This window comes from Lissotriton vulgaris, chromosome 1_1 (assembly GCF_964263255.1).
Source record: "Lissotriton vulgaris chromosome 1_1, aLisVul1.2, whole genome shotgun sequence".
Classification (NCBI taxonomy): Eukaryota; Metazoa; Chordata; class Amphibia; order Caudata; family Salamandridae; genus Lissotriton; species Lissotriton vulgaris.
The window spans coordinates 1,943,259,208-1,943,271,627 of record NC_141685.1 but is presented as its reverse complement, the minus strand read 5'-3'; the positions used below and the strand labels follow the sequence as shown (position 1 = coordinate 1,943,271,627).

The window sequence follows — 12,420 nt, the reverse complement described above, 5'->3', positions numbered from 1 at the left end:
TTTTGTTTGTAATTAACTTAATGGGATACAGGAGAGGTAACCATTAGTTCTAATTCAGTTCATTTCGTTTTTACAGCGAGCATAGATCATCTTTCACAGGTATGCTTTCACCTGATTTCCTTAAAATCTATTTTAACACGAAGACATTTTTTGGGAATTACATAACTAATGATTGGTCATTCACTGTTAACAGCAGAGACTGAACATCCAACCCAACGAGGGAGACGTAGTTTTATCACCATCTGACAGGTTAAAGATCAGGTACTATCTTTATATTCAGTAACTAATCCCCCATGAACTACACTGAACACAACTCCAAACCACTATTCTTACATATCTCCATATGTTTATTTTCAGACACGCCCCTGATGAAGGCACCGCAGAGGCGCCGAAATGCATAGGGCTCTTTTGTGAAAAAATGTTTGTATATCGTTTGCAATATATATAAAGAATCAAATGGAATCACTGAAAATGTTATCATGAACGATAGTAAAATGATGAATTGAATCAAATGTTTTTTGTTATGATGAATGTAAATAATTCATGAAAGAAAAAATGAAAGAGTAACCAAGTTAAAAAATTCAAAGATATTGAAAATAAATACAAGTATAAAGTGAAAAAGTTGTTGAGAATATTTAAAGCGCGGAGCGCCACGTGAACAGTGCCCGATTTGACGGGCTTAAAAACTCGTCATAATCATCTACAATACGTCTCCGGGCATTTGGCTGTCCGTTGTGCTGCACAAGGATGCGGCTAACCTGACAGGGCTAGCGTCAAATACGACCGCTGTATGTAGCTTGGGATCACACTAGGCCATTTCCATAGCACTCTCAATCGCTTGCTTGTTTTTTTTTTTTTTGTTCTTTGTTTTTTTTGGTTTTTTTTTTAAAGCTCTTTTTACATTTGCGTAACCAATGAAAAGACCCGTTCTTTTTCTTAGTTCTCGTAACGGTGCACTGACCGTTGCAAAGCCTCAAATGTATTTAGAACAGTAACCGGCCATTCCAAAAATAGATCATAATTTAGAAATATTTTGTCGGGGATTTATAGTAGATAGCGCTTGTACTTTTGCAAGCATCAGGTTTCATACCCCTTCAGAAAAGACATGGCCAAAGAATTTCTTGTGGAATTCACATTTGTTAGCTCCAAAAACCGATATGAATACGAAAAACAATATTTTATCATTAAAGTTAAATGCATTTACTTCAGGCTGTATGATATGTCTAATGACATCTTGGAAAAGTTCTGCAACAGAGGATATACCAAAACTCAGTCAGATGTCGCGAAACAAACCAATATTCGTAGAAAAGGTTATAATGTACCTGAATTTTTTGCCGAGTTCCAACTGGTCATATTCTTTATGCATGCCGAGTTGCGAGAAGAATTTTGCACCATTCAATTGAGTTATCATATACGCAATGTGCGGACTGGTATGTCTCTCTCGCTCAATTGCATTGTTGGTCTGACGCATGTCAACGCATATGCGTACAGCTCCTTCACAGTTTCTTTTAGGCACTATTACATTGAGAGGGACTCATGATGTTGGGCCAGTGGAGCGTTCTATAATGTCATCTTTAAGCAACTAATTAAGTTCATTTTCAACAATATTTTGCAAGTAAAATGGAACTCATCTGTGTCTTTGTGGAACAGGACGAACATCCTAATTTTTGTGCAACTTTACTTTCATTGTTTTGAGTTTTCCTGGCACTTGCAATAATAAAGGAACTTGACTTACAATTTCAAGATGAGCATTCAGATTGTAGTTCACTGGTATAAGTTTAATTTTTTTATTCTCAGAGTTTTATATAGAGCTAACTTGACCTGAAGGTATCATGTATCAGAGCACTTTACATGAGCCCCAGTTGCGTTACTTAAGGACACATTATTTTTTTCTTCTTTTGTTAGGCACGGGAAGATTATGTGATTTGCCCAGAATCACATAAGTGTTGTTGCCGAGACTCAACATGCAGTGAGTCACAGCTGAATGGAGGGTTGTCATATGTCATTGCAGTTAAATGAGCCTAAATCCGACATACCCCCAACACTCCAGCCCTTCTCAGGACTGTGGAGGGGAGAGGGGTACACAAGGCCCTCACAACCCTCATGCCATGGTGTTTGAAGGAAGCTGTATTAACATTTTTCAGTTATAGAAGGCACACGCATGTTTGGGGTTAGTGACCAAACGTTTTCATATTTAGTTTGTCCACTGGACAAGTAGCCTCAATCCCATGCATATTAATCCTTTAACTGCCAGTTTACAATACCACAGTATGGATCTGTGAAAAGGATTGTGTACCATTTTGGTAAGGTTTGTATCCATATTTATAAGTCGTTCAAACTTGTATATATGAATCACTAGTTTGAAAACCTGTATCGTTAGTGTGAGCGCTATTATGAAATTCGTTGAGCTCCGCTGGCATCACTGATCGAGGTTACAGTATAAAAAGATGTACACATGTGCAAAATGTAACAATATGAGCCTAAGTATAATGCACCCAGTATGCTCCTCATTTATGTGCAAATATATGCATAAACATGAAGACAAGATTTGTGCCCTTTTGCTTCCAAAGTAAAATGTGCACAAAAACATTGCAATTTGAAAAACATGTTTTGTTAAACTATTGTCCAAATTTTAATGCGATTTCTCTGAAACATCTTTCAGTAAAAGCATTGTATGCATGCTATTATTGTTGTTTTAAAAAAAAGATTACTATTGGAGAATCAGTGTAAAACCGTTATGGGTATCCATATAAATTTAGTGCCATATTCTTAAGAAAAGTCACAAAAGTGCACCCTCGGGTACATGTCCTCGCATTGATGCAGATTTATGACTTGCAAGAATTCACAAGAGGGTACTCAAAAAGGTCTGGAAAACGTACTCCTTGGAAATGTTTGTGAATTCAATGTTTTTATGAGCAAACATACATACATATATTTGGTTATGCAAAAAGTGTGTTTAGAAACTGCAAAGTTACTTTCCTTGCACTCCATTTTTTTCTCCTCCTGAAAAATAACTCTTGCTGTTGTCAGGATTACTTTTTAAGCCTTTTCCAGTGTGGGAAGAGATCAGATGAGAGATGATGAATACCCTTAAACATGTTAGTCTGTAGAGTAGGCATTCCACCAATGGAACCAATGCTGCCAACCTACTTACAGATTTAGATTTGAATAAAGGTAGCAAAATCAGATGCTTTCTAGAATTAATTCTCTCGCACAACCTGCCACTGAGATGAAGAAGAATTTTTATTGTTTAAGTTAATTCAAACCACAACAATACACTTTTTAATACATTAGAAAAGAACTGCAAAAATTATTTTATATAAATCCTAAGAAAGGTCATAAAAATCTTTTTTTTTTATTACAATTATCAGCTCTATATAAGATGTCTTAAATAAATTAATTAATCTCTTAATAATATACTAAGGTTTTCAAAAGTTCATGATTGACGGCTAATTAGACCCAAGCATTAATTAACACATAATCGACTGTGAGAGAGAGAATGTTTCTCTTTACGACCTGGCCCTGCTCTCCATTATCACTATCACTGCTGCAGCAATTCCCCCTCTGTGCTGAAAATCCTTGGAATCCATTGTTCATGAAGAGCTCAGTTCGTCATAAGCACACGACCAGTGTACTGCATGACGAGCTGAGCTCGTCATGAGCATCGAAGGGGTTATTTTAGTATACAAAATTCTGGCTCAGGACCAATCATTCTTATTTGATTTTAAGGTGCAGTACTCAAGATTAATTTTTTAGTACATTCGGGTGTACAGAAATGAACTTTATTCGTTGACAGTTCAGTAAAATGTCTGTTGGATCCAAGCTTGTTATAATTGCAGATCTGCACGTCCTTATACCTCTCGTGTTCATTGCATGTTTTAAAAAAGTGGCTCGTGCTTGTGATAGTTTAGGACAAATGCAAACTAAATGAATGAAGTCTTCTTTGCTGCTCTCGCATAATCTGCATTCTTTCGGCCCTTTGTGGACCCATGTCGGCTGATCTGCGATGGACGGGAGTTTGCCTAGGCGCAGGGTCATTAGTTGTAACTTTTGATAGGCTACGAATGTGATGTTTAGGTACGGCGCTGGGGTAAGTGTCTTTTAATTGGTAATTACCATCCAACCTGCCACTGATCCAGCTAGGAACACAATCTGCTGACATTGACTTTAACATGCATCCCTGGTCCTTCCTGCTGCCGCCTCCTGCTCCCACCCATGCTACAAACCTTCTTCCTCACTCTTTACCATTCACCCCCCCTACCCTCCACATCCTCACCTGTCTTAGTTAAAATTTGGCTCAAGACCCCAATTCTGTTGCTGCTGACATATGGTCCCACATTGCGTCCATTACACTATCCATATTAAATCCAGCTTCCGTTGTTCTCCCACCTGCTCTACTCCTGCAGATGTTTGATCCTAAAATGTGAATATTTTTGCTGGCCTGTAAACGTCCTCCTCCACACTCTTCCCTTGTTCCCCATTTTTGCAAAATAGGTGGTGAAATTAAACTCTATATGTGATGTATTTAATTGTAGGTCAAGGGTTTGCATTCCGGAGAAAACAAAAAATTCAACAGCAGTACAAGAGGCTGAAACAAAAGGAAAAAAACATCAATCCAGCACAAGAAATGCTGTACACAGAAAACTATCCTGAACACCTAAAACATCTCTATTTAGCTGAAGAAGAAATGTTAAAGAAACAGAAAATGAAAAGTAAAGAAGGCCAAGAAAAAGACAGTCAAACATTCCCAGGACCAAAAAGCAACACAGTAGCTGAGTATGATTTGATTTAATTATTGTTGACATGTACTATTCTTTATCTGCATTACTCACTAATTACTGAAGTAATAGTATATGTTGGAAAATGAACAGTCATTGTTTGGGCATCAGTTGTTCAGTGTAATTTTCCTGCAGTTCTTCTAAGGCTCTTCATAGAAGTCATAGGCTATGTAAATCCTACCCTTATACTAGTAGAGGGCATACAATGCAAATGTGAGTTTCTGGAAAATGAAGAAAAATGAGTACCCAAACAAATGAGGGTAGCATGATTTTCACTTAAAACACTGAAGGTGATCAGGGAAAAAAAATCTCCTTTGAACCTAGCTATGTCAGATTAGCAACTACAATAAAGGTGGGTGCAATGGCAACCTCTTATTTAGCTCAGAAAGTATATTCTCCCTCATTGATTGTTTAGGTCTTGTAGAATACAAATCAAACTGAGTGGAGGGTGTATGAAATTGGGAGTAAGTACTCGCCTCAAATAACCACAGTCCTTGTCAGGGTAAACCACAAAACCTACTAAATTAATATGAACTCACCTCCCAGTAGCTGTGGCACTGACTGCCTTAAAATATAGGCACAATGTAAAGTATTTATGCAGTACACAGACAGTAATAAAGTCAAAACACAGCACCAGAAATATGCCAAACGAATTAATAAAAATAGAGTCTATTTCAATAAATAAAATGATACAACATTCAATAAGTGGAACTGGAGTTCTGAATCTTTAAGGTTTAATATGACTGTACCCTATCCCTAGACATGATCATCCATATCCCTCCTTCACCCCGCCCCTACTCCCTTTTCCTTGTTTACCCTTTGCGTTAACCTCTCATCATCATTTCTAGTCATCCCAGCAGACTTAATGCTCCTAGACTTTACTGTTTCAATCTGCATACATTCTACTATCTTCATTACTGTAACTCAACTACCAGTTCTGAAGAAGTTGTCTGATTTTTCTGTTTTCTTTCTGGTACATTGTTCATATTGCCATTGTGAGAAGTTGGCCTGGCATATGATGTCCACTATTCTAGTGGGCACCTTGCACCAGTCCTAACGACCCTTATTGATGGTAGGTTTAAAGTCAACCTCTATAGAAAGCTACCCTAGTGGTAGCTGTGGAGAGCAGCCTTCAGGCTAAGACTTAGAGGCGAGTTAAGCTAGTTGTTTTACCAATTATAATCTCTTGAATGATCAAATGAAAGCACCCCACACAAGGTATATATCAAATATATATGTATTTATTCTAAACGCAACCCCTCTGGACTCTTTATGAGGTCCGAGGTAAAAGTACAAAACAAGGAACTTAATTAGCATACGATAAGTTGCACAGTATACGTTATGCCCCAGGGGCCTCGCAAACCATATACTAAAATAGTGGTATAAGAACCAAGTGAGGGTTAGAAAGCAGGCCTAGGGCCTGAAGAACCGCTAGGGCTACCAGGAACCACCCAAGGTAGGGAAACGGGAGGCCCACGGGGACGCGTGCAGTGTCTAAACACAGCCGCTGATCACCATTGACTTTCTATGGAGAACGAACAAGTTACAATTTTAAAGATTAAGCCCACTTAGAGGTGAACTACGATGGAACCCTTTTAGACTAGGACACTTCGAGAGTCAAGACCCATCGGAGCACCGGAGTACTTGTGTTACCTCACCCAGGGAAGCCGGGTGCATATGTGTCTTTTGGTGTCGGTTTTCGTCGTCGATTCCTATGGAGAGCTGCGAAGAAATGCTGCAGGCGACCAGAGGAAAAGTGTCCGGGTAGATCCAAAAGTGGATCGGAGCTGTGAAGAACCTGAAAGCAGAGGGGACAGTGTCTGGGTCACTAGCCAGTGACCAGGATGGCGATGGGACGATGCCAACCAATGTCGAGTGTTTTCAGGTGAAAGAGGTGAAGCTTGACTCTAAAGCCACGAGGACCAGGAGGTGCCGACGATGACCAGGAGCTGGATTCGAGCTGTCCCAAGAAGGATGTCGAGTGCTTTAGTGTCAGAATCCGGATTGGACCCAATAAGCCTTGGCAACAGCAACCCACGCAAGATGACAAGATTGGCTTTGGTTCAGACCAGCAAGGTCTGAGGGACTCCTCCTTTGGAGAGGAGTGAGAGCATGCCTGGAGCAACCAGGAAAGCTCAAGAAATCAAGGATTGGCCTTCGTGGGGGCTCACTAGCTAACGGACTAGGAACCTCGAAGGCGCCTCGAGCTGAGGTATAGAAAGGGAACTCACAGGTCAATCGTAGAGTGCTGGCCTCTGTACTTCGGTGCAAAAGGTTTTCGGGGCAGGGGCTTCAAATACCCCAATGAACAACTTCAGGATACCTCGGGAAGTAGGTGCAGTTGCAAAAATGCAGGATGTCCAGGAGTTCTGGTCCCACGTCTCTCGTGTCAGCTATGGGTCTCAGCTTTGCTGGGAGCTCGACTAAGCTTCAGAGATGTCTGGAAGTCCGTGTCCTGTGTCACAGATTATTCGGGATCCGGCGGGAGCCTCGAAAATGCAGACCGGCAAAGATGCAGTTGGTTCCTGTTTGAACAGGGTGGTCACTCCTTGACCACAAGGGAGATTTCTTCCATCTTCCAGTCGATATGAAATGTCAAATGTCCAAGATATATGTTGCAGAGTTTCGTCCAGGGTAATCTAAAGTCCTAGGGACTGGGATCCTATTCTTATAGAAAGTTTAGGGGTTGGACTAACTCTATGGTCCCACCTATGGGTGGACCTGGAGAGGGGGTGGTTACACCCCTTCCCCTCTGTCCAGTTTCGCGCCAGAGCTGGGGCTGAGTGCCCCAGCAACCGGTTTGAACTGGGAAATGCATGGAGCACCTTGTGTGCCCCAGGCCGTGTTTGAAAAGCATTCACTGAATGCAACCCACCCTGCCCCAATACACTAAAGCCTGTCTGGAGAGGTGCTAGCACCTCCCTGGACAAGAAACCTATTGTCCAGACCTTACATGCCGGACTTTTGTCAATTAGCAGGAGGGCAGACTCGTGTCTGTGGCAGCAACATCCATTTTGTGATGCTGGGGCTCTGTTTAACTTTAACCTGGTTTACCAGTATGTACATGTCTTCTCCCTCTAGAAGGGTGGAATGCTACCCCCCCCCACCAGATCTGTTGGGGGGGGGGATAGTATTCCAAAGTGTTTGACACCTTACATGACATGTTTTGATAAAGCCAAACCAAAGTTAGCATTAACCGCAAGGATTTTAATGCACTTAAGAGTATATGGTATGGTTGTATCATAGAACAGCTATAAGGAGATGGTTCCTAAAGCTGCAGAGGGGCTCAGCTCATGCTAGGTCACCCTCTTACACAAAACCAAGCACTCCGCCTTCAGGATTGTCCAGGCCTACCATATGAGTGACTTATATGTTACTATGTGTCTATATATAAAGGTAGATCTAGGTATACTATATCTAAGTAAGGGGTGCTTACACCACCTTACCCAGGCTGCAAGTGGAGACCTGTGGTGTCAGTTTGGAAGGCTAACCAGGGGTGGCACAATACTTGTTTAATCCCCTGGTAGGCCTCTGGGGTACCTATGCCCTGGGTACCTAAGGTACCATATACAGGGACTCATACGGGTGACCCAGTAACCAATCTGGTATGTACCTAAAGCACATGGTATCAATTTAGAGAGAGAACAGCTAGGCTGTGGGCCTGATTAGCAGGGCCACAGCCATATTAAAGTTTAAAAACCAGTGAAACACAGCAAAAAGTGGAGGTAACCATAGGAAGCAGACCCTACTCTCCTACAGTCATCTGTAAGCACATGCTTGTTTGTCCTGTGATAATCTCATAAATACATTAATAAATATTGCAAAAAAAAAAGTTTAAGATTTAGGGCGACCCCGATGGAGCACAGGTCAGAAACATGGAACAGGTTCGTCCTAGTGAAGTTTTACATTTCGACCTAGTCTCTTGTCTGGACGTCAAACTCTCTGCGGGGCAAGGCAGCAGGTTGTAGCCGAAGAAGAGCTGCACATTATCGGATAGCTCCTGGACGAGGTCTCTGTGAAGCCATTGACTTCTGTCAGGAAAGCTCAGAGCGGGAGAAATTTGAATTTTGCACCCAGAGAAGGCCCCTCTCCAGCCAGATACTTTTCACACCTTCGCCCAGTGAAGATTTCTTCGGATGTAGTCACTTTTTTGGAGCTCCGATTCTTCCTCTCTCTGCCCAAAACCAGCATGCCAGAGGCTTTCTTGCACTGTGTAGTGGTCTTGTACCTACCCTAGAGATGTGGCCAGGGACATGACCAGCCCCTCCTCTGTTGTCCCACATAATCCAATCTTGGGGCAGATCCTCTCCCTCCGAACCTGGTGCCTTACTGGATATGGTGACAACGGAAGAGGCTGGACCAGGTGTTGGCTACATCTGCCTGTGGCAGGGAAGGCCCCTTTTGAAGTTAAATATGTTCCTGGTCACAGCCCAGATGGCCTTCCTGCCAAAGAAACAAAACACAGAATTTCACCCAAGGCAGGTTGTAGCTAAAGAGGGCTCAACATGCCCAGGTACCTTCTCCACAAGGTCCCACTGCATCAGATGTACTGCTGAAGAGAAGAATGTAGCGAGAGCCCCCTGAATCTTTGCTCCAGCGGCAACACACCTTTGTTGAATCGGCTTGCAGGTTGGTCCAGTCTCACAGGTTTCAGGATATCTTAGGAGGAACATCCTTTGACACGAGCCATAGGTCCAAGACCTCAAGGATAGCACTTCGAGGTCAAGACTCACTCCAGCTGAGGTCCAGTTGGAGCTGGTTAGCTAGGAATGCAGAAAAATGCCTCTTGAAGCTTTTGTCCCTGTAGCTCAAACAGTAGGTCAGCTTTTTTATATTTGGAGTCCACTTCTTTGTATTGGGTACAAGAAGGACTGTAGGATCATTCTGTAGGCCTTATCTCAAGTCAGACAGCTCGCTCAGCTCCCTTCTGTTCTGTTCTTCCACAGGCCCCAAATTCATCTGAGGAAGGTACTGTGTGTGCCACAGTTATGCCCAGTACCAGCCAGTGGATTGGGCAAATTCCTGACCACTGTCAAACCAATGGGGTAAAAGTTCCCAGTGGTGACCCTATCTACTTTTGCAGCATGTCCTACATGTTTCAGTGCATACAATTCCAAAGTGCTTCTCTCTGCCCGAAACCAACATGCCAGAGCCTTTCTTCCCTTGTGTAGTGGTCTTGTGCCCACCCTAGAGATGTGGCCAGGGACTTGACCAGCCCCTCCTCTGTTGTCACTCATAATCCAATCTTGGGGCAGATCCTCTTCCTCTGAACCTGGTGCCTTACTGGCTATGGGGACAAAGGAAGAGGCTGGACCAGGTTTTGGCTACATCTGCCTGTTGCAGGGAAGGCCCCTTTTGAAGTTAAATATGTTCCTGGTCACAGCCCAGATAGCCATCTGCCAAAGAAACAAAACACATAATTTCACCCATGGCCTTTGTCTCAACTCTGCAAGCAAGTTCACACCTCAATAAGGTGGCTATTCAGCTCCTGTGTACACCTAGAAGCTCATGCAGAAGGGCTTCTAGAAGCATTAGGCAGGTAATAAGCAATGTTTCAAAAGTGCCTGCTCTAAAAAATGGACTGCAAATCCAACTATACCATGAATTGGATTTGCAAGAAATATTTTACAAAGTACAAGAATAAACTCTGTAGCTGTTTCGTAAAATGAGATCTCAATATTAAATATAATATTGTATCCTAATGCTTTCTATGGAACAGCTAACCCCACTACAGTGAAATAGCATTTTGAGCATTGTAACTGTAAGGACATGTTTAATATTAAACTTTCACATGTCCTACTTTTAAATACAATGCACACTACCTTAATGGGCAATAAGACCTACTTTTGGGTGACTTATTAATATATAAATGGAGGGGTTAGCCCTGTCCAAAAATGGTTAACTTTGACAGGTCAAATTTGCAGTTGTGCTTTCCCTATCACTTCTGTGGGTAACACAATGTATGCTGCAGCCCACTGGTGATATTCAACTTATAGGCCTTGGGTACACTTTAGGCACCATATACTTGGGATTTATAGGCAAGTGAAATTGGCATTTCCCTAATTGGCATATTTAATCACGTTGGAAGGAGGAACACAGGCACCTTACCATTGGTTAGCAGGGGTGTTAGAAATGAGGTTCCCTCCTAAGCCCCTTGGTAGCTTGGCATGAGCTGTCGGGCTTATTCCAGAAGCAACGTGTAAAGTGTTTGCACAATACATACCAGTGAGACAATAAAAACACCACAAAAGAGACTCCACACAGTATTATATAAAAAATATCTCATATATTTGATGTAACACATAGACCACTATCACATAAATTACTTTGCCAGCTCAGCAATTGTCATAACATAACAGTTAGTGCAATTAAGTAAATACTTCTATATTGCTCACGTCATAAAAACACCATCACTGTACATAATATGCAGATCCTGAAATGATATTAGTTATCCTATCATTGCAAGGTAACACAGCCTTAAATCATAACATCAGGGCATCAAAGGGAGCAGTTAGGTAGGGAAAGAAACACATTAATCACCAACTCAGTTATAGGGCGCCAATTTACTGGAGCTCCTTTCAGGCGTTATATGGCAATTCCTGTACCCCACACATACGCTACCGGGCCACCTACAACAGTGAATATGGTAATTCTTCTCGTTTACCGGAATGTGGCCGGTTCCTTAGTGGTGTCCCCGTCACAGGCTAGCCCCACTAATGGCCACAACAGGGCAAGTTTTCCCCTCACAAGGTATGTGCAGTCCCGAGGGTGTGGGAGGACTGACTACCTCCTCCGGCGGGAAACATCTCTGGGTTCTATGGCAGCTGCCAACTAGCACGTGGGCCACTTGCTAACCCCCAGACAGTAACCTCCTCCCGGTTCAATCTGGGCAGTGCACCTACACCAGGTACACACAGAGCGGTTGGGCTGCCCCGCGGGTCTGAATACTCACAGCGGACCTTGCAGGCCTCCACCCAGTAGCACAGAACCCTTCTGGTGTCTTCTCTGGTGGCGCTACGGTGGTCTCTCTGGAGGCAGGCAGAGCTCTGCAGCACCAGGGAGATGATTCATTTGGCACTGCCGGTTAGTCAGGGTCGCTCAGCCTCAGTGAGGCCTGGAAGGTGGCCGATCTTGAGTGGAAGGACGAGTTGTAGCACTACTGTACTTTGCAGACATGCCGCTAATGTCACAGGCATCACTCTGTAACCATGCGTTGCTAGGAGGGGGGGCCTTTCTGGTATTGAAGGGCCAACGGAGAAACTGTCACAGTTTATAGATATTTATTTGCAACCATTTGTTCATAACTTACCATCTTATATTGAGGACACCAGGCATGTTTTAAATTTAATGAATGATATTATTTGGGAGAATGGTATGATTCTAGTGTCATTAGATGTTGTCTCTGTATAGCAATATCGACCATGATTTGGGAATAGTAGCTATTGAGAGTTTTTTGAAGAAACGATCAGCTGAACAATATGACCATACTATGATGTTATTGGAGATGACAAGAATTGTCCTTGAGAATAACTACTTTCTCTTTAAAGATAAGTGGTACAAACAGAGATATGGGACTGCAATGGGTTCCAGATTCGCTTCGTCTTTTGCCAACCTATTTATGGGTTGGTTTGAGGCGGAGTGG

The 12,420-nt window shown here is 42.5% G+C and overlaps 1 protein-coding gene across 1 annotated transcript in view; it reads left to right on the top strand.

Annotated features, from left to right (window-relative positions):
- The window catches only part of CCDC59 (coiled-coil domain containing 59), a 125,704-nt gene that overhangs the window by 20,454 nt on the left and 92,830 nt on the right, over window positions 1-12,420 (top strand). The window contains exon 2 of the mRNA XM_086919626.1: window positions 4,536-4,776. Within this exon, the coding sequence (XP_086775752.1) occupies window positions 4,536-4,776 (241 nt within the window). The remainder of the gene's footprint in view (window positions 1-4,535; window positions 4,777-12,420) is intronic.